The sequence below is a fragment of the Pseudochaenichthys georgianus genome, chromosome 11 (assembly GCF_902827115.2).
Source record: "Pseudochaenichthys georgianus chromosome 11, fPseGeo1.2, whole genome shotgun sequence".
Taxonomy (NCBI): domain Eukaryota; kingdom Metazoa; phylum Chordata; class Actinopteri; order Perciformes; family Channichthyidae; genus Pseudochaenichthys; species Pseudochaenichthys georgianus.
Genome location: NC_047513.1, coordinates 19,338,114 through 19,357,868, shown reverse-complemented (window position 1 = coordinate 19,357,868; position 19,755 = coordinate 19,338,114). Strand labels below are relative to the sequence as shown.

General features: G+C 40.5%; 1 protein-coding gene across 2 annotated transcripts; it reads right to left on the bottom strand.

Annotated features, from left to right (window-relative positions):
- On the bottom strand, positions 1 to 18,031 carry LOC117454848 (Y+L amino acid transporter 2). Of its 2 annotated transcripts, none has more exons than XM_034094080.2 (12): positions 17,763 to 18,031; positions 13,871 to 14,254; positions 13,409 to 13,584; positions 13,074 to 13,216; positions 9,117 to 9,242; positions 8,708 to 8,852; positions 8,239 to 8,362; positions 7,097 to 7,200; positions 6,906 to 7,002; positions 6,644 to 6,793; positions 3,948 to 4,131; positions 1 to 2,938 (listed from the first exon to the last, which is right to left on the bottom strand). In XM_034094080.2, exons 2-12 carry the CDS (start codon positions 13,997 to 13,999, stop codon positions 2,844 to 2,846), a joined length of 1,473 nt encoding a protein of 490 aa, XP_033949971.1. In that variant the 5' UTR covers positions 14,000 to 14,254; positions 17,763 to 18,031; the 3' UTR covers positions 1 to 2,843. The 2 variants fall into 2 exon arrangements, with proteins under 2 accessions (XP_033949971.1, XP_033949972.1); XM_034094081.2 differs by lacking the exon at positions 17,763 to 18,031 and adding an exon at positions 17,454 to 17,597.
- Between the last annotated feature and the right edge of the window lie 1,724 nt (positions 18,032 to 19,755).

Sequence of the window (19,755 nt, the reverse complement as noted above, 5' to 3'; positions counted from 1 at the left end):
TTCTGTACTTGCCTTTATTCAAATAAAACAGCTCCTTCCTGTCTCAATCTGGGCAAACAAGGATTCCTCAACTGAAAAGCATCTCTTGCCATTTGGTTTGCCCATGTTCTGAATATAATAAATAAAAACAGTCAACATAGCAAGCACTTAAGACATACTTCTACTAAGACAAATAACAACTTGGTCAAACAGTACTGGAAAACACCCAGTCTGTATTTGGTACCAGATGAAACATCAAAATACATTTCAACATTCAAGTCCTGTGACGCGAGTATATCGGTTCTCAACATGACACTATGCATTGAATCACATTGAAAAGATTCTGTATTTACTGCAGACATGTGGTTTTCTTCTTAACAACATACACAAGTAGTAGTTTGCTCTAAATGATGACAGCGGAGAAAGCAACATTTAACATAATGTGCGTGTGCTTCTGTTGGCTGGTGATGAGGAAGTGAAGACACAATACATTGTTCAATCTAAAATCTGATTACTAATCCCAGCTGAGAATTTACATACCTTGACTACAACATTTGAAGCTGCTCTACTACCTGAAGAACATTTGGCAAATCCTACAGAAATGTAAAAATAGGATTGTGCTTAAGACACAAGAAAATATCAAAAATAGACGGGGTCTTTGGGAGACCGCACTTACAGAAGGCACAGAGCGTTTATAAGAACTACAGTACAGTGAGGGAACACGTTTTTCTACCTCTAATTCCACCACCTACATCTATATATCCTTCACTACAAAGCAGAGACATTTTGCTACTGGCTCTGAGCAGAAAGCGACCAGCCTGTTTAAGAGCTTTGGCTGTGCACGGTGAATAAATGGTCCAAGTTGGTGATAGATTCACAAGGCATAATAGTAAAATATCTCATCTGTGATACAAACTCTTTAAAACCAGTGGGAAAAAAGAGAAAGGTCATAAGTATCAACGTGTGCACAACAGAGTGGTTTGTTTACCAAGACATTACCCAGAGGAGTGACGCAGGCACCGAACGAGAAACAATCACCGGTGAAATATTTAGAAACCTTCTTTTTATATACCCATAACACTAACGTTACACTCCTCTCACCGGAGTGTGTTTGTATGAAAAGAGAGAACACGATGACTGCAAAGCAATAACAAAAACATGCAAGATGGACATTTGAATGACACCGTTAAAGCTGGTCCCTGGAAGTTTATATCAGCTACCACCAGGAGGCACCAGGAATCAAGTATAGCCCTGAAGATGCATTCGAAGATGAAGGTCACAGAAGAAAACATCATACATTACAAAAAGCGACAGATTTATGACAAGCTTGTTCGAACTGCAAGAAATAAAAGCTTTTGTAAATAATCTAATTTTTCTGAACTGATTATTACAAACTATCTTCATTTGGTTGGAAATAGATCAGAGTAAAGCTTTCCAATGACCAAAGACGTTGTACAATAAACATAAATGTGATGTGCAATTTCACTGCAGTATTTAGAGGTCCGTCAACAAAACACAATGTTGTTGGACGTCATCTGTCTGGGATGTATACAAGCTTGCAAAAAAAACTAAAAACGTTCCCAACAGGAATAGGTTTAGCAGTACCACACACTGGCAGATGACCCGTGTGATGTTGATGCAAACCAATGAAAAACCAGAGAGCTACATCATTGGGTTGGTAGATGTAATCATTGTTCAACTTCTTATAGTCATTGTTTTCGCCTTTACTTGATCATTCTTCATTTTATAACATTAAGGGAACTAAAAGGATCGAAGGGGAATTCAACCTTTGGATGAACTATCCTGTGATATTTGCGAAGTGTTCATTTAATAAGGAGAATTTTACTCACAAAATGTTACTTTCAATTATTTCAGAAAACCTTGCTTTTCTTGCATATTTCTATGTCTAACAAAGAATCCCAAATGAGACAATTCATGGTGAATATAAGTAAATGGGATCTGCGTTATCAGTTACAAACTCTCAACCACCTCGTGCAGAACTATCAAACAGACTTTATTATTCTAGTTCTTAGCTTATTACTTCCCACACTTCGGCTTAAAATATCAGGAGATATGTGAGAAACACAACGTTTCCTTCACGAGTCAAAGGTAACGGGGTTATTAATAAATGTACAAATGGTCATTTTGGTGGTGAAGTATTATTTTGAAAAGGTACCAAGATTTGAACCATATCTTTTGCACGTTCCCATGTGCTATGGTAACTCACTTCCTTAACACGAGATGAAACGCATGTAAGGTCCTTTTCAGTTCCACCTGTGTCTTTTTTCCTCAGTAGCCTCCTGTTTGTGAATAAATCACCACAGGCATGCTGAGTCGATTCCTCCTGGATCAGGTTGTTCATTTCCATTTGTCGCAGCATCAGCCTGAGGCTTCGGTCAGCTTGTGTGTGTGTGTGTGTGTGTGTGTGTGTGTGTGTGTGTGTGTGTGTGTGTGTGTGTGTGTGTGTGTGTGTGTGTGTGTGTGTGTGTGTGTGTGTGTGTGTGTGTGTGTGTGTGTGTGTGTGTGTGTGTGTGTGTGTGTGTGTGAGTTGCAGTTTATGGGCACATGTGTGGAGGGAACTTCACGGCCAACACTGCACTGCGTAAAGCATGTGAATGTGCTCAAGTTTCAGTTAATCTGTACAGTGCTGTTTGTGTGGGGGGGGGGGGGGGGGGTGTACTTATTCATTCCTGGTCCTTTTACCATACGGCTCAAATGTGAGAGAAGAGGAGGAGAAGAGATGTGTACAGCTCACCTCTCCCGTTTCTTCTTCATCCTTCTTTCATTCATCAAGTTATACAGCTCAAAGCTTCCTTTGTGTTCATTCTTGTTATTCCATTCCACACAAGGCCTTTGTTGCTCCATCATTCAATCTTCTCCGGGTCTATATTGTCCAGGTCGATATCAGGCGAAGCCACACAGCACATGCACAGTTTCTGGGTGTACAGAGAGATCCTATCTGCAGTGACAGAAAAAAAAAAAAAAAAATCAAGGGTTTCACTCATTGAAATACATCAAAAGACAACAATAGCCAAAGTACTTATGGCTTTAAAATATGTAGGCTTAAAATAATAGTATTAGGAGGGGTTATTCTTCAACCGTAGGGTTTTTTAGCACTCAAGAGCCTTTTACAGAATGTGGGCGCTACATAACACTGAACTTTGAGACACTAATCTCAATCACTCCACAGTTATTAACTCTAAGACCAGGAGTTTTCATTTTCATGTCCCAGCAGTAGCTGATCTACATGCAACTCAGTCAGTTAAGTAAGCTACTTAAAGAGGTTATCCATAAATTATATCACAAAACCACATTCACAGACATTTCACATCTTAAATGTTATTAAGCAGACAGGCTTTCTGCAGATGTCTCTTTGCCAGTATATTCCTCGGGTCGATAATTAAGACATTGCAGTACAGAATGTCAAATAAAGGTGGAGGTGATTTAGAAAATGTCTCTAACAGCTTACTCAGTTTGTCTACCAGAGAGCCTTGAGTTCTCATCTTTAAAAATGATCATGATTGAGTGTGTATTATGGGTAAAATAAATTACCATCGACCGACATACATTGTAATCGGACCTTTGAAAAAGCAATCCATCTTATCTGTTTTAAATTCAATATTAATTCAGTACAATATAGTTTTGTTTCTGAAATTGATTGTATTGTACTGGATGAATGTGCAGTTATTCATATGTTGATGTGTGTTTGATTTGTCTTTATAATTGTTAGTGTGATGAAATGCATTGGACTGTGATTGCTCTCAGTGTTCCTGCCCAGGGACTGCAGATAGAAATGAGCTTATAATCAAAATAATCCTTTTTTTTTTTTAGACAAATGTATTTTAAGCATGATCCTTGTTCATAAAAGTTCAAACTAATAATAAAATCATAATTCCTACAATTCAAATAGGGTCATTTGGCCCAACTGTGTCGTTAGTCGGAGCCTAATTAATCACCAAGCTTCTTACCAAGCATTGTATTGAGGAAGGCTGGTCTGGAGCTAGCTGGCAGGTAGATGCAGAAGTAGTACACAGGCGCACCAGACAAGGCCACAGAAATCCCCACCAGAGAGTTGATGGTGTCGCTGTAGAGGGGAACAACTACCAGGAAAACGCTGCACAAGCAATACACGATGGGGAAGAACAAAGACAGCTGCAGGGCAGGGCAGGGCAGGGCAGGGCAGGGCAGGGCAGGGCAAGGCAGGGCAAGGCAGGGCAAGGCAGGGCAAGGCAGGGCAAGGCAGGGCAAGGCAGGGCAAGGCAGGGCAAGGCAGGGCAGGGAGACAAGAGCAAAGAAAGAATGAGGAAGCAGAAAAAGGAGGAATGAAGGGTATGAAAAAGGTTGGGTGGAGAGAAACAGAAGGATTAAAAACAATTACATTGACAAATACAATTAGTTCAAACAATATTCCTCTGATGATATGATTGTGGCCTTAACTGCTAAGGCAATATGCAGTGCAGTCATTTTTATGTTTACTAAGATATCCAAATAAACTTAAGTGAATTCAAAACATAATTGTCTTTTAGGATAGTCATAACTCAAAGCCACGTCTGAGGGTAGTGTTGATGGGTAAACAAACGTAAATAAAGGTCTGTAAGGCTTGAATAAGTAAAGATAGCACCTACTCGATCAGATTGCAGCTTTTTGTATCTTCCTACATGTATGTATCTTCTGATGTTTGTTTATGTTCTGCCGTGTATATCGTTTTCTGTTCAGTTCTATTGAAGGTTGTTGACGGTCAATGATTTGATGGAGAAATAACCAGAAGACTGAGGATTTTTAAGTGATGTCATTATATGATACATTTGGCCAGGGGTTGCTCTGTTTACCCAGCATGCATCTCTTTAACAGGATTAAGGCAAAGGGGAAAGACCTCGTTATATTTCTCAAGGTGTCCAGAGTCTTTTCAGCTGGTAAATGCTGTTCTCAAGATGTCGATGTCCTGTATTTCTCTTTTTAACATATCAAACTAAATATCTTTGGGTTTTGGATCAACAAAAAAACATTTAAGGACATCACCTTGGACTTTAAGAAACTGCGATGGACATTTTTCAGTATTTTATTCATTGATTAATCTAGAAAAATATGTGAGTATATTGATATTAAAAATAACTACAGAAATATGACTCAACAATAACATGTGGTATAAACAAGCAGACCGCTGCACACGCTCTCTCCATCGCTCAACCTCACTCCACCCTGCGTGCTTGCCCAAGTTGGCACAGTGTTACAAATGTGCCACAAAACCAACCAATGGATGTAGCCTGCAATATGACCGTCAACAGCCTTATGGCAACCTAAGGCTGCGGCCACACGAGGACGAATTCGGTCGTTTGCGTTACTGTTTAGTGTCATATAGACCGTTCGGCCACACGAGGACGACCGAATACGGCACTAAACGACTGAGGAAACGATAACGGGTCCCAAGGTGGATAGAAAGGCATACGCAACTCTCTGGGGGGTCAAACGGCTCCGTGTGTGCGCCCTATCCGAACATTTTCAGATCACTGATAGTGATTGCGCAATAGCCCCGCCTCTCCCCACCTCTTCTGCTCACCTCCGCTTACCCCGCGCCAGTGCTGAAGTGTTTCGCCACCAACAACAACAACAATGGCGGATCGCAGAGTTGCTATCGTGCTCCGGACGCTATTGACCATGCTACAGTTGTTTGTGCAACATCTACAGCAATAATGATGAGGCAATAGCCCCGCCTCTCCCCACCTCTGCTGCTCACCCCCGCGTCAAAGTAAACTGCACCCTGAATTCAGATTATTTATCTTTCTCTCGATATGGACCTAAACGCGAGTGAAGTCTAATCTGACAGGACAGAGACACGCAGCTCTGCTCACCTGCAGCTCCTCCCGCTGCAGCAAAACACACACTTCAAGTCAGATCATCACCCTTAGCTATTTTAATTACCTCTCAAACTCCCTAAACTAGTTATAAATATGTTTATTTTGTACTGTCGGCCGGGTCACTGATTACTGGATGAGCTGCTGCATGAGACAGACACTGACGCTGTCCGAAGAGAGGGAGGAAAAAGAGAGGCTCCGTGTATTTTATTATTATATTATATAGAGTCGTTATTCATTTGTTTTAAAGCTCAATAAATAACAAAGAAGACCTTTAACCGGCACTTTTATAATTTTGTCCGGAAGATTTCAACTTTAATACACGTTGACTGGCGAAAAACTCTGCCCGGTTCCCTCGGCCCCCACCGCGGAGAATAAACAGAAGGGCAACCATGACAACCATGCTTCTTCGCTGCTTTTGTGGAGGAAGTTACAGCGCCACGTACAGGCTCCTGCATATGTACTGCAGCTTCTCCAGCGGTTGGAGCTAAACGGAGCGGTCTCGTGTGGACAGACACTATCCGGATAACTATTGCGTGTGGACGGAAGCTTGTTTGCGATTGCGTTTGCGTTAATCCTATGCGTTTAGCCGTTTTCGTCCTCGTGTGGCCGCAGCCTAAAACCCCTCTGTTTCCGTAACAACAATTCACAAGCCCCTCCCCGCCCGCCCCACCCACCCCCACGTTGACAATTCAGATTTCCCGGGAAATGTAAGTTTCGGTGTGGGCCCGCCCTGGTAAATCAAATGTCCGCCTAGAGACGTATGTCTGCCGCCGGGTCTGCTGGGAGGTGGCGTAAAACTAATTATGTACCTTAATAGGTCTGTGCATATCGGGAAATTTGATGCGAAGGTAGATCTGGCTGGCTATTGACAGGCCGATGAACAACCAGTAGTTGAAACTGAAGTAGTTGATCAACTGGAAAACGTCAGGCACGGACAGGTATAACAGAGACATGCCACCCTGAAAACAGAAGATCAAACACACAATTTGGTAAAGAACGCATCAGGGACATCCAAAAGGAATCAAAACAAGCAAGAATAAAATGTAATAAGAAACCATGTGTGATACTGACATTGAAAAGCAGAGCAGGGATTGGTGTGAAACGCTTGATGTGGATCATGCACAGCACATTAGGTAGGTGACCTTCTCTGGATCCGACGAAAAACAACCTGCAGGGGAAACAAAAAAGGTGTTACACATACTGTGTTTCCTAGAGTTTAACATTCAAAACCTTACAGGCAGTAATGAGATGTCTGTACCGACCTGGAGGCAGCGATGATGGAGGAGTTGAGGCCTCCGTAACAGGAAATGGCTACAGAGAGCGGGATCATCCATCGACCCCAGCCCAGCACCTCGTCGGCAAACGTCTGAGGAGACATCCAAGAGTTTCTCACTGCCCTCATGGATGTAATAGTGCGGCTTTGTTATATATGTATTTGAATCTGTGAAACTCAGCTCAAATTGTAGGTTTAATTACAATGTGCAAATCATTTAAATGTATTTGTATCTTTAACTCAGTGATCCTAATACGTTAACATCACCGGGTGTAGTTGAAGGTCAGTGTGGTTCCTAAAAAAGAACACTCGCACTCTACTTTTGATTTCCTACAGAGTTAAGACAATAACAAAAGACAGTAATAAAAAGACTCCTAATGCAGCAACCCAGTCAATACCATTATTTATACCAGCTGTAAAATAGATTGTTGGATGCATGCGAGAATCTGTGCTTTTTCAAATGAAAAATAAATATTACTTAATCTCATACTTTGACTAGCGCTATTCTACACAAGATGAGAAGTCCTGGCTTCATTTCTGGGTAAGAGCTTAATAAAAGTGCAACAGCAATATGATATCTTGTAATTGAACTTAAAACACACTCTGAAAACTCAACAAAAGCTTGTGCCAAACAGGATTTACATTAAAATATAATTAACTTCCAGTGTGGTGTTGAGTAGTGAATTAAATCACCCCTCTCTAAATCAGAAAAATCTGGTCTTGGAAACATAAGAAAAATATGTGTTGTTCTTTCAGCTTTGATTCAACAGAGCCAATGGCTTGTTGGAACAGACTTAGTTGATCAAATACCAGTACAATACTTCCTCCTCCGAGGCACTAATCACATCATCAGCTTCCCCATGTTCCTGTGTGGGGCGCTAACCTCTTTAGCTAAATGAGGTTCCTGCCATCATCACGACTCCTACAGGCACAGATAACCAACTGAGAGCTGAAGCAGACTGGAGAGCCAGTGGCTGCCAGCCAGACTGGAGAGAAGACAGGAGAGGAGAGGAAGGAGATATCTAAACCTGCTGCCTCTACAGGGCTGAGAGGATGCTGTCACTTTGGTCCTTTAGGTTTAAAGGTAGAGATGAGAATTCACATGGTCAGATTTGGTTACTGCTGACTCACCACAGCAACAGCTTCACTGGTGAGCACTTGGTCTGCATCCATCACCACGTAGTAAGCGATGTTGGTCAAGATGTAGATCACAGTGACAATGGGCATGGAAATAGCAATGGACAAAGGCAGATTCCTAAAAATGAAATAAGTGATATCATTACCTCAATGCTTATATTTATTGACAAATACCTGGGGGAAGGTAATTGCTAGAACACACAAAAAAACAGTATTACTGAAGGCTTAGAGAATCCAGATTATACAAATATTTGTATCTGTGAGTCTGTTACTGTGGTGTAAAGTGAGCGCATGATGACCTGGGAATTCCCAAGTAAGATGACTTAGTTTTGAATCAGTTTTATGAAATGCTAGATTTACAGTAGCTCAAGTTAAACTAAGCAAAAATAATTAGATCAGAAATTAAAATCAAGTCACGCTTGTTGTATAAAAAAAAAAAAATCTGAGATGCCAGAGCTCATACCTCTCTGGGTTTTTAATCTCCTCTGTGATGAAGTTGAGCGTGTCCCAGCCTGAGTAGGAGTACAGGGCTGCGTAGAGGGCCAAGGCCATGTTACCGGGGTCCAGTTTGGAGCCTTTGAAGGAGTCCTCAAAGTTCTGGTCGAAACCTACAGCAACATGTAAAGAGGAGTTAACATCATTTGCTTTTATCTCGACTAAATTGTTCATGAATATTTAATCCAGCTTCTAATATAGGTAGGGTTTTGAGTGAGCTGGCCCAATGTCAAAATCAGAAGTCGCATCAAAATTGGAGCAATATTCACCTTTTTACCGTTTCTAAGAAATAGATTTGAACTGATGTTATGTACTATTAAACCATCGCCAGCATTCCTAAATGGATTCAATGAAACAGATTTTCTCGGACATCCTACCTTGTCCAAGCTTAATCAGGCCAGTAATGATGATGACGATGAGAGCTAGGACCTTTGCTACGGTGGAGATGACCTGAAGAATAGCTCCCCATTTCACTTTCATACAGTTCACGAAAGTCAGCAGACCTAATAAAGACAAAGAAGACAGGAACACTTATCAAATATAAACTCAACATGGTTTTTATACTGAATGGTGGTCACACACCATGTTAAATTGTTTTAATGAGCATTTTGTGTCCTGTGGCTCTCCGTTTCTAATTCTGCTTCTGTGAACACCACAGTCGGTGACACAGAACAATGTGGTCTGGAAAACCCTTTCAGTATTACTCCTTTTACTGTTGATGTTGTTCGTGAAGTCTTAACCAAGCTAGATCCTAAAAAGCCGGCTGGTCCGGACAACGTAGAACCTTTCTTTTTAAAGATAGCTGCAGATTTTATTGCTTCACCTCTTACTTCTCTTTTTAACCTCTCTCTCAGCACGAACAAAATCCCAAAAGTATGGAAGTCAGCTTATGTCCTGCCACTACTAAAAGGAGGGGAGGCCTTATTAAACAATTATAGACCCATCTCTAAATGGTCAGTTCTGGCTAAGGTTCTTGAACGCCTAGTGAGTGAACAAGTAAAGGAGTTTTTATGTACAAATGACATCCTGTCTAAACATCAGTCAGGCTTCAGAAAGCAACATAGCACCATCACTGCCACAATGAAAGTGGTAAATGATATTACGAGTATTTTAGATAATAAGCAGAGTTGTGCAGCTCTATTTGTTGACTTGTCCAAAGCTTTTGATACCGTCGATCATCGCATCTTAAAGCAGAGGCTACTCAGTATAGGCATATCCAGCCATGCAGTGGGGTGGTTTGTGAACTACCTCTCTGAAAGGTCCCAATGTGTTCAGTTTGATGGGCTGTCTTCTGAATGGTTAAACATCACTAATGGTGTACCACAAGGTTCAGTTTTAGGTTCGCTATTATTCTCTATCTATATTAATAGTTTAGGTGAAAATGTCGAAGGAGCAACCTTACATTTTTATGCGGACGATACCGTTATGTACTGTGCAGGTCCCTCGATTAACGAGGCTGTTGTTAAATTACAGGATGTTTTTAACATTATTCAGGCTCAGCTCTCTGAGCTTAAGCTTCTTTTAAATGTGGATAAAACCAAGGTAATGCTCTTTTCTAAAGCTAAAGCTAAACCGGAGACTGCTTTGGATATTGTAACTACGCAAGGAATACAACTTGAAGTGGTTACCTGTTACAAATACCTTGGTATCTGGCTTGATGATGGTCTCACTTTTAAATTTCATGTAAATAAGCTGCTTAAAAAGCTGAGGGTTAGGCTAGGTTTCTTTTTCAGAAACAAGTCCTGTTTCTCGCTTGAGGCCAGGAAAAGGCTAGTCACTGTGACCTTTTTACCTGTGCTGGACTATGGTGATTTGTTATATATGAATGCACCTGCCAATTGCCTGGTCAAGTTAGATGCTGCGTATCACAGTGCACTGAGATTTGTGACACATTGTAAAGCACTTACACATCACTGTAACCTGTATGCCAAGGCAGGTCTGCCATCACTTACTGTACGGAGGCTCAGTCACTGGTACTTTTTCATTTACAAAGCCATGTTGGATAAACTACCATCTTATATCTGCTCCCTGATCTCTCTGCGAATTGAAAGTACTTATTGCCTGAGATCGCATGCTGTGATTTTATTAAATGTGCCAAGTGCTAGGACTGTCTTAGGGAAGAAAGCTTTTAGATGTGCAGCTCCACTAACATGGAACAGTCTGCAAAAAGAATGGAAAATTACCAAGCTAGTACTGTAAGGGACACTTCTGTGTAGCAATGCAATGGGAGTCACCGACTCAGGAAGGAGACAGGGTAGAGCAGGAGCTTCGATGTCAAACACTGGAGGTTTATTTGGAGTTACGGCCGGAGAATTCACATCACAAGTCACAGCAGTCACGGTCTGACTGCACGGGTGGTTGCCACGTCAATCCTGGAGCCCCTCTCTCTTGTTAGCCCATTTAACTGGTTTCACAGAGAGTAATCAACATATTTTGATAAGATAGCTTTAGACAGTTGGGCACACTGAGTCACTTGCGTCCGTCACTTATGGCTTCGAAGATGTCATACCTTGGAGTCCACAAACAACAAAGAAGGAAGTGTCCCAGTGCACCCACAACAACAGACCACCTGTGACCTAGTGTTGACCGGTCACAGAATGGGAACAATAACATTATGGCTGAAGCAGCCCATGTCCTTAAAGGAGATAAACAGACGTCAGGGTTGGTCCTGTACGTTATATCTAGGTGTCTAGGTCAATTATTTCCCTAACAAGTACCACTACATGTTTTTATACACTACATGTATTTGTAATGTATTAACTTTAAAATTCTGTTTTGCACTCTATATTTGTGGAAGGAGGAGCACCGATACAAGGTGTTGTGGGCGTTCAGGAACTAGTAACAGGATTTCCTCCTTCAAGCTGGATGGCAGTGTGAGGCCCCGTCACACAGTCCTTTCCTCAGAGATCAGTCAGTACAACAGACTTGGCACATTACTTTTAGATCCTATCCAAACAAACCCAACAAGCTCAAGGCTGAACAAAGCTTAAGGGATGCCATTCACTAAGCACAGCAGACTTAAGGCAGAGTGAGAGGGGAAACTGACAGGTATTAAGTGTAGTTACAGACATATCCCCATAAATGCAATACAAATAGATTAAGCTGCTATGTTTAAAAAATAGTGTTTTAATTTGCATCAATTGATAAAGCTTCTCCTAAACCCACCCTTAAAACATGCAGTTTGCAAATGACTTAAAAAGGGACTTGCATAAAAGGGTTAACATATACTATCAACAGCTAAGAGGAAAAACGCAAATTGAAATGAAACTGTGGAGTCTATTTTTATATAACATTACAAGACTGATTCTTATTATTACTTGATATGCTTATTGTGCTCATGAGATTGCTATGACTATAGAATAAATAGACACAATCACTAATCCGAGGTTCTGATGGGTTAGATACCAACGAGGGGAATAGTCAGAAGAAAGTTTAGCTTGCAATATTGAAAGTAGCAAGGTCGAGTGCAGAGACTGAGATAACACAAAGAGGTAGTCAGAAGAACAGCACATCACACCGGCCTTGACTCTGTATGGGAGCCGCGCTCCCCCGCAAAGGATTGGAGGATCGTGTTGCCAAGAGACTCTATCTGAGTCTGTGCACCAACCAAAGAGAACCAAGTCTAAACCGTGGTATCTCTTCAGCTAGTCTTGACTAATCATAAATGTACGGGCAACGCCCTGTGTAATAAAATGTATTGTCGCACGAGGTTCGAGGCTCTTGACGGATTTGGTGGTTACAGATTACAGCTTTGCTGCCTGTGATTCCCAAAGACGTGATGAGTCCTTGGCCAAGTAATATATATATTTTGCTCTCTTTACAATAAATAGTTAAAGTTAGAAGTTGTCTGTCTTTTCTGGAATTTTGAACCCAACAAAACCGTCAATGCAAAATAATGCTCAAGTGCAGGGTGCAAAAGAAAAGGCAGTTTCAAAACATGTTGAATACTGTCTTAACACCTAAACAGATAAACTAAGATTCATTTGATCTGAACCTGTGTTTTTCATGAAAACAACAATACTGGACTTGAGACGGCTTAACAGTTGCACATGCACTCAGCCTTTTAAAGTGATGCTGTGGGTAAATATCACATTTGAAGATGAATTTTGTTAATGCTGGAGTGCAAGAGAGATTCTAGTCAACCCTTCCTGCAAAAACAGCTCCACAGTGACCCTCCTCTCACTATGGATACTGTAAATAACAATATACGATATGGGGGTCAAACCCACAGTAGACTCACCCAGGTAACCCGTGTCCTTTCACCACTAATGTTAAAACACATACAAGAGGTTACATATGGCATGCACTTGTGTGAAGTACATGGAGAGCCTGACCTATGATGGCAGCAGCGATGAGGCGGACGGCGACATATGGGGAGGGGCAGGAAGGGTAGAAGGGCTGGACCAAGTAGTTGGCGAAGGTCAGGGCGATCACCGCCTGACAGGCTGGCTCCACTATCAACAGCGACGTCCACAGTCTGCAGCAGAATGGATAAGTCTTAATCATAAAAAGGCTTACATACCCAACATGGCTTTAGTAAAGTTCACTAGTTTTTTGGAATTGCTTTAGTTTGAGACTAACTTCCATGTCCATGTCCAAAAAACATTCAAACAAAGCAACGAGTTCAAGTAAACTGTGTGCAAACAGAGAGATTAAAACAACTCCATACCGTATAAAAGCCAATAAGCCTCCAAAGGCCTCCAGGATATAGGCGTAGGACGCTCCAGATTTACGGATAGTAGTTCCTAGCTCAGCATAGCATAACGCTCCAAACACAGAAAATATCCCTCCAATGGCCCACACCACCAGGGACAGGCCATATGAGCCTGTATATTTAAGCACCCCCTGCAGGATGGGAAATCACAGTGAGCACATAAGAAACTATCACTTATCAAAAAAGAGAACATGAAGATTTAAATAAAACATCAGATTGTCTCAATTCTGGTTTCAAGATAACCCAAAACCCCATTTTCTCAAAGTTATTCACTAAATACTCATTTCAGCTTCAATAATATTTAAATTATAGAATGCCTTTTAAAAAGATGAGTTAAAAACTATTCCTATTTTGTCTTTGCAAAAATATATTTAAATCAATGCAGACTGATTGTAGTAACAAAGCAGAGTCTCTTACCTTAGGTGATACGAAGATACCGGATCCTATCATATTTCCCACTATGAGACAGACCCCATGGAGGAGGGAAATCTCCTGCTTCAGCCGAATGCCGCTGCCCTGAGACGCCGAGTCCCCCTCAGCAACCATTGTGGAGGATGTACAGCCTTCAGCCTCGACTCAGAGCAGTTAACAGGGACGTGACTGGGAGTGACAAAGACGTTCTACCAGCAGTGTAAACTGAGACCGGTTGAAATTGTAGAACAATAAAATACTGGTCAAAATGAAAAGAGGGGTGTACACCAAGAGAAGAAAGAGGGAGGTGGGAGTGTGACTGGAAAGCTAAGACTGCCTGTTTCAAAGAACCATTGTTGAATCCACAGATTAATTCTCCATCGGCATAATCTGCGAGGAAAGAAAAAAGAAACGCAATGTCACAGAAGTGCTTTGCTCATCTCAGAAAATGTGCCAAGAGGAGATGGAGACAGATTCTGACTCATCATTGGTATATTACTCCTAATGGACACTTGGGGCCAGTAGGTAACTGCAGACGAGTAAATAAATGAGTGAGTGAATGGATTAAATGAATGCCTATGCAGATTTATGCTTTGCATATATGAAGCAGACATTAACCATAAACTACCCTGACTGAACTGTTGTTGAAATTGATTCCATTCTAAAAACAGCTGAGTGTCATAAGCAATGCCAAAAATATTGAGGCCCTTATTATGAACAAGCGAGATTAAAGGGGGGGCTATTGATGTTTATTTTAATCTAGATGAATAGCAAAACCTAATGTAATGGTTCAGTTACCTGATGTTATTGCAGCATCTAATACCTCTTTAGGAGCCACCATTATTGATTTGTAAAAACAGTCGACTCGTACACATCTAATCCACGCCATAACTGCTAGTAGCTTCTCACAGAAAGCTGATTGATCTAAACACTGGTTGGACAAATTCCACCGCATTACATGAAGCCTGACAAGACATAATTGTATGCGATATGTAGTCCAGTGATTCTATCAAATTGCATAATTGATACTAGTGCCGTTTTAAAGCGGTTGTACATACAAATTGACAACATAATGTACACCTTGTTCGATCACATGATTTGCATTTGAATAATGATAATGATATTTGATTCGTTTGTATTCAACACTCCAGGTTTTTTTTTCCATGTACTTTTTTTTTTAAAGAATGTACAGAAAGAAAAACTGCACAGACGAGTTTCCACCTGGCCAGGATCCAATCGTATGCAAGCAAAGCCACCTAGAGCTTTGGTCTGCTGAGCTTGCAAGAATGTATACATGATAAATACACATACACTACATTACATTCTGCAACAACCTCAGTCTACACCAGGGGTGCCCAACCAGTCGATCGAGAGATGTGTCTAAAAATAGAACAACAATATTCTGTTTTATCGTTAACGTCCTATGACATAATCTCCCCGTGCCAGAATAATGCACTTGAACGCATCAAAGATTTGTGATTGGCCGGCGTGACCCCATGAGTCGGGGCATGGCTGGTGGGCAGAGGGCACTATTTCGCTGACGTTGTCCGTGTCAACAGGAGTGCCAGTCCGCACACACACAAGACCGCAATTATGGCAGAAGCAAGAAAGCCCAAAATATATAATTTTCACTCCGAGTGGGAGGATGATTATTTGTGTATCTATTCCAATTCAAAGTCCATCTGTCTCATCTGCAATGCGAGCGTGGCTTTATCGAAGAAGGGTAATTTAGGAGCGGCATTTCAAAACAGTGCACAAACGCTACGAGACAGAATTCCCTCCTAATTCTGCCCTACGCTCCCAAAAGGTGAGGGACCTGAAAGGACAGCTAAATGCACAGCAGTCCATTTTCACCAGGCCCAACAACAAGAGCAAGGCTGCTACCATAGCATCTTATCGTGTCAGTCACGTTCTTGCGAAACACATGACGTCTTTCTAAGACGGCGAAGTTGTGAAAGAAGCATTCCTGGAGGCTGCCCATGCGCTTTTTGGGGGACAGTAAAAATAACAGTAGCATTTCAACAGGTTTTTGATATAATAAAAACTCAAGTTAGATACCGTTATTAATCAGCTGTAAGTTTTTGTTTGTTTGAACGTATTCATTATAATTATTGTACAAAATGGTATAAGAATGCAAACTTAAATTGATTATAGTCTATTATCAATTCAGGTTAAGAAACTAGTGTTGCTTGCATCCTATTTTAAAGCCATTTATTTTTATACTCTACTAAAATGCAACAAAAAAAGGGTTTGATTCTATTAATTTTGTCTTTTTTATTGTACTTTGGCAGCAGATTCCCGTGTAGCTTCAGATCCGAGTTGTTTTAGGCTTAGTAAGCCTAATTTATACTTTTGTAGCAACACTATTTTTATATAATGGCAAAGAAAGGGTTCAGAGTCTTTTCTTTTTTTCCTGTGTCATATGTGGCAGCACTGTTCAATGTTTCTTGAAAACATTACCCACTGTAATATGTGACGTGTGAATAAACTCCAACTCTGTATCAACAACACTGTTGTGTAACTTCAGTTAAATACTTGTATGTGTGTAGATTAGAATTAAAGAGGTAAAGGATCTTCAGTATTTTATGAAGTATTAATCTTACAAAGGTCAGTTTTATACAAGTAGAAGTGTGTATTTATCTTGTAGTAGGCTGCCAGTAATGGCTACGCCTCTCTATTTGAACTGGTAGATCTCGGCAGACTGGCAACTTTAAAAGTAGCGGTTTAAAAAAGGTTGAGCACCCCTAGTCTACACCGTCACTTCCCACCCACCACACGTGCTTTTTCCATGTTTGAAAGACAAACAGATCACACTGACTAAACTCAACACAAGATGTATGCCCCAGGAACCACATGTTTACACACATTTTTCTACTTGGTATCAATGTACAACTATTTTTCAACTAAGTGTCCTTACATTTTGGCCAAAGTTTTTTGTTAAAAAGGAGCTGAGGTTTACCATCCTAAATGTGTTTTTTTTTTTTTTAAACCAACAATATCCAAATATGTATATTACAAAACTACACATTCTGTCTGTCCCCGTTTCCTGTACAAACACTAGATAAAACATAGCAGTAAAGGGGTCTGTGATGGACAAGCGTGTGCCATTAGTTGCTAAACGAAATTATGCTAGCATCTGTTTAGCATGGTTGAAGCAATATGGCTGCTGCAGTTAAAAGTGCCACTGGTTACAAACAAACAGTAAAAACAGAGCTCGGTGGAGGAGGTGATTAATGTGTCCACATTAACAACTACATTTGCTTTGTATTTGCCCCCTGTCCACAAAGAAACTCGTGGGTGAGTAACTATCACTAAGTTATTATCACGCTTGGATAAAGCTAAAACACAATAAGAAAACAGCTTCCTTTCACAAGTAAAGTCAAAGTTTAATAACCTAACAGTCAGACAGCATGGGGATGTAAAACGTGGCCACGGACTTTGTGGTCACATTGTCTCAAAATAAACTGCACTTGTGTGCCGTACTTTTTTTTTATCTTAACACTTATCAATCTAGATAAGTCTATAGTTTCCAGTAACCAAAACACATACTCCTGTTATTCCGCTCCAAGACACACACATTTTCGCTTACTGTCAATGATTAGCCTTGTTAGCACCGGCAAGAGGCAGCGAATAGTGAGGGGACAGTTAACATCCTTCAGCAGTGCAGAGTAACGTTCACTTCATCAGCTAGCACCGGTATCCCTTTAAACCGTATCCATCCGCTGTGTGACAGAGCTAGCTGACATACCTAACGGATGCAATACATTTATGCTAGTTTGTGATGTCATGTTAGCTCACTATGTGATTTACCTACATCATTTGCAGACAGTATAGTCGAGGAAATAAGTAACCCCTCCACACACCACACAAAAAAACATGGATATAAGGAACTAGTTACCTATGTTGCGCCGTGTCTTCAGTCGAGCAAGCATCAACTCATGTTCTGCATTTTAACTTCTGCTAGTTAGTCCATAACATCTGCAGATAGCTCCTCCTCAACCGCCAAATGATGGAGGCACCACCCACTGACAGACCGAGGGTTGTCCAGCTCTCTGACATTCATATTATAATTCATTATAATCAAACAACCTGTAGAAAACGCGAATGTTTATTCAATTAGCTACTTCAAACATTGACAGCCATTGAGACAGAGGATACCATGGCACACGCATAACTAGCATCTGGTTAGCGCATTGATATGTGATGCGGTCACACAGGTGTGCCACTGTGAGTTGGCAGGATCTATATCTGAATTTCCCCAAAAATAAATAGGATTCTCTTAAGAGTTTTTTTTATCTTCTGCTCTTACTGTACTGTATTTTATTTTCGTTTGTTAACCTGCACTATTTTTATTCTTCTGTATCTATATGTTCACACTCACAGCCTGATCTGGTTCTTGGTTGTCTTTTGTTAAGCAAGTTGTGTTTGTTTTCTTGTTCCTCAACTTGATGTCAGGTGTATGTTATTTACATTTCCATACCATATCAACAGCATTATTAGGCTAAAATCCACAACTATAACTATTTTCTGGTTAATCACTAGTGTATCGTTTTTAAAGTCAGTTGCCTATACCAGCTGCTTTGTTATCTAAGGAACATGCCGTTGGAGTTGGTATTCACTCTGGTGGAGCTTTGTGTTTTCTCAACCAGTCTATCATGCAAAGATTCAGTTCTCAATAAAACACACTATGGCGAAACAACCACGAAAATACATGTGAACTAAAGTCTGCCTTGCTGAATGTCTGTTTGAATTTAGCTTTCTCTGCAGGGTATAGCCTATAGAATGATTGAAGCAATGCTTTGTAAGAGTTTTTTTCCATAGAGCCATGCATTCCTCTGGCTCATATAACCTGAGATTTGCTGCCACCTAGTGACGTGTTTTCATGATTTCACCCATTTATTTGGTAGGTTATGATTTGATCGTTAGTGTTTTCTGCATTTAGATAACAACTGGTATGATTTTGCAGTTTGCATGGATTATATAAGATTTAGGCTGTAGGTGTCATTAAATATTAAAACTGTAATTCTGTACAAACCTGATTCTCTTGATTTGCACCACTTTGCAAAGCCTCACATCAAATATAAATGAACATGTTTTAAAATAAACAATGTCTGATGAAATGTTAATGTGAAAAGTCGTTTTTTTTATTTTTTATCTTTTAGCACCATGGACAGAGCTTTTAGCTAATCTGCCCATCACCACAGAAACAAAGAGGGAAACACCCACACTACTGAGGACCTGCACTCTCCATTTCAATGGGACATTGGATTTGTCAGGCCTTTGGCTAGGAGGGGCGCGTCAAGGGAGTATGGTAGCTAATATGCTCTAGGTGGCACATAAACGCTTATTACTGACCCAGTGTCAAGCCAATCAGATTATATGTTGACAGTTCCTGTTGATAATTTCAAAATAAAGCATATTAAGGTATGTCGCATTTTAATGTAGACCTCATGTTTGAATGACAATTTGTTGGCCAGCTTTATTATACTGTAGGCTTACTAAAAAACACAAAATTGCTATTTCATTGGCAATCGAGCTGGAAATGCGCATGTGCAAGGATGGAATGCATCTTGAAGGATATCAAAGCTAACATAAAACTAGCCTACATTTAAATAGCTCTCATATAATACTTAAAAAGGTGCTAGTAAAATACTTGCTCCTCCCCACATGCCCCTTTGCAACACATTACATCTGAAACCAACATTTGATTCCATTTGTCAGTTACGATGACATACAAAATATCAATTTCTCACACTCGTTTTTCATTTTTGCCTAAAAACGGAAATGATGATGAAATAGCTGCACATTAAGATATAATGGTCTATGAATTGACTAATTGCCTAATATTGAAATCATATGTTCATATTATCGAAAGGAAACTGTCAATCCAT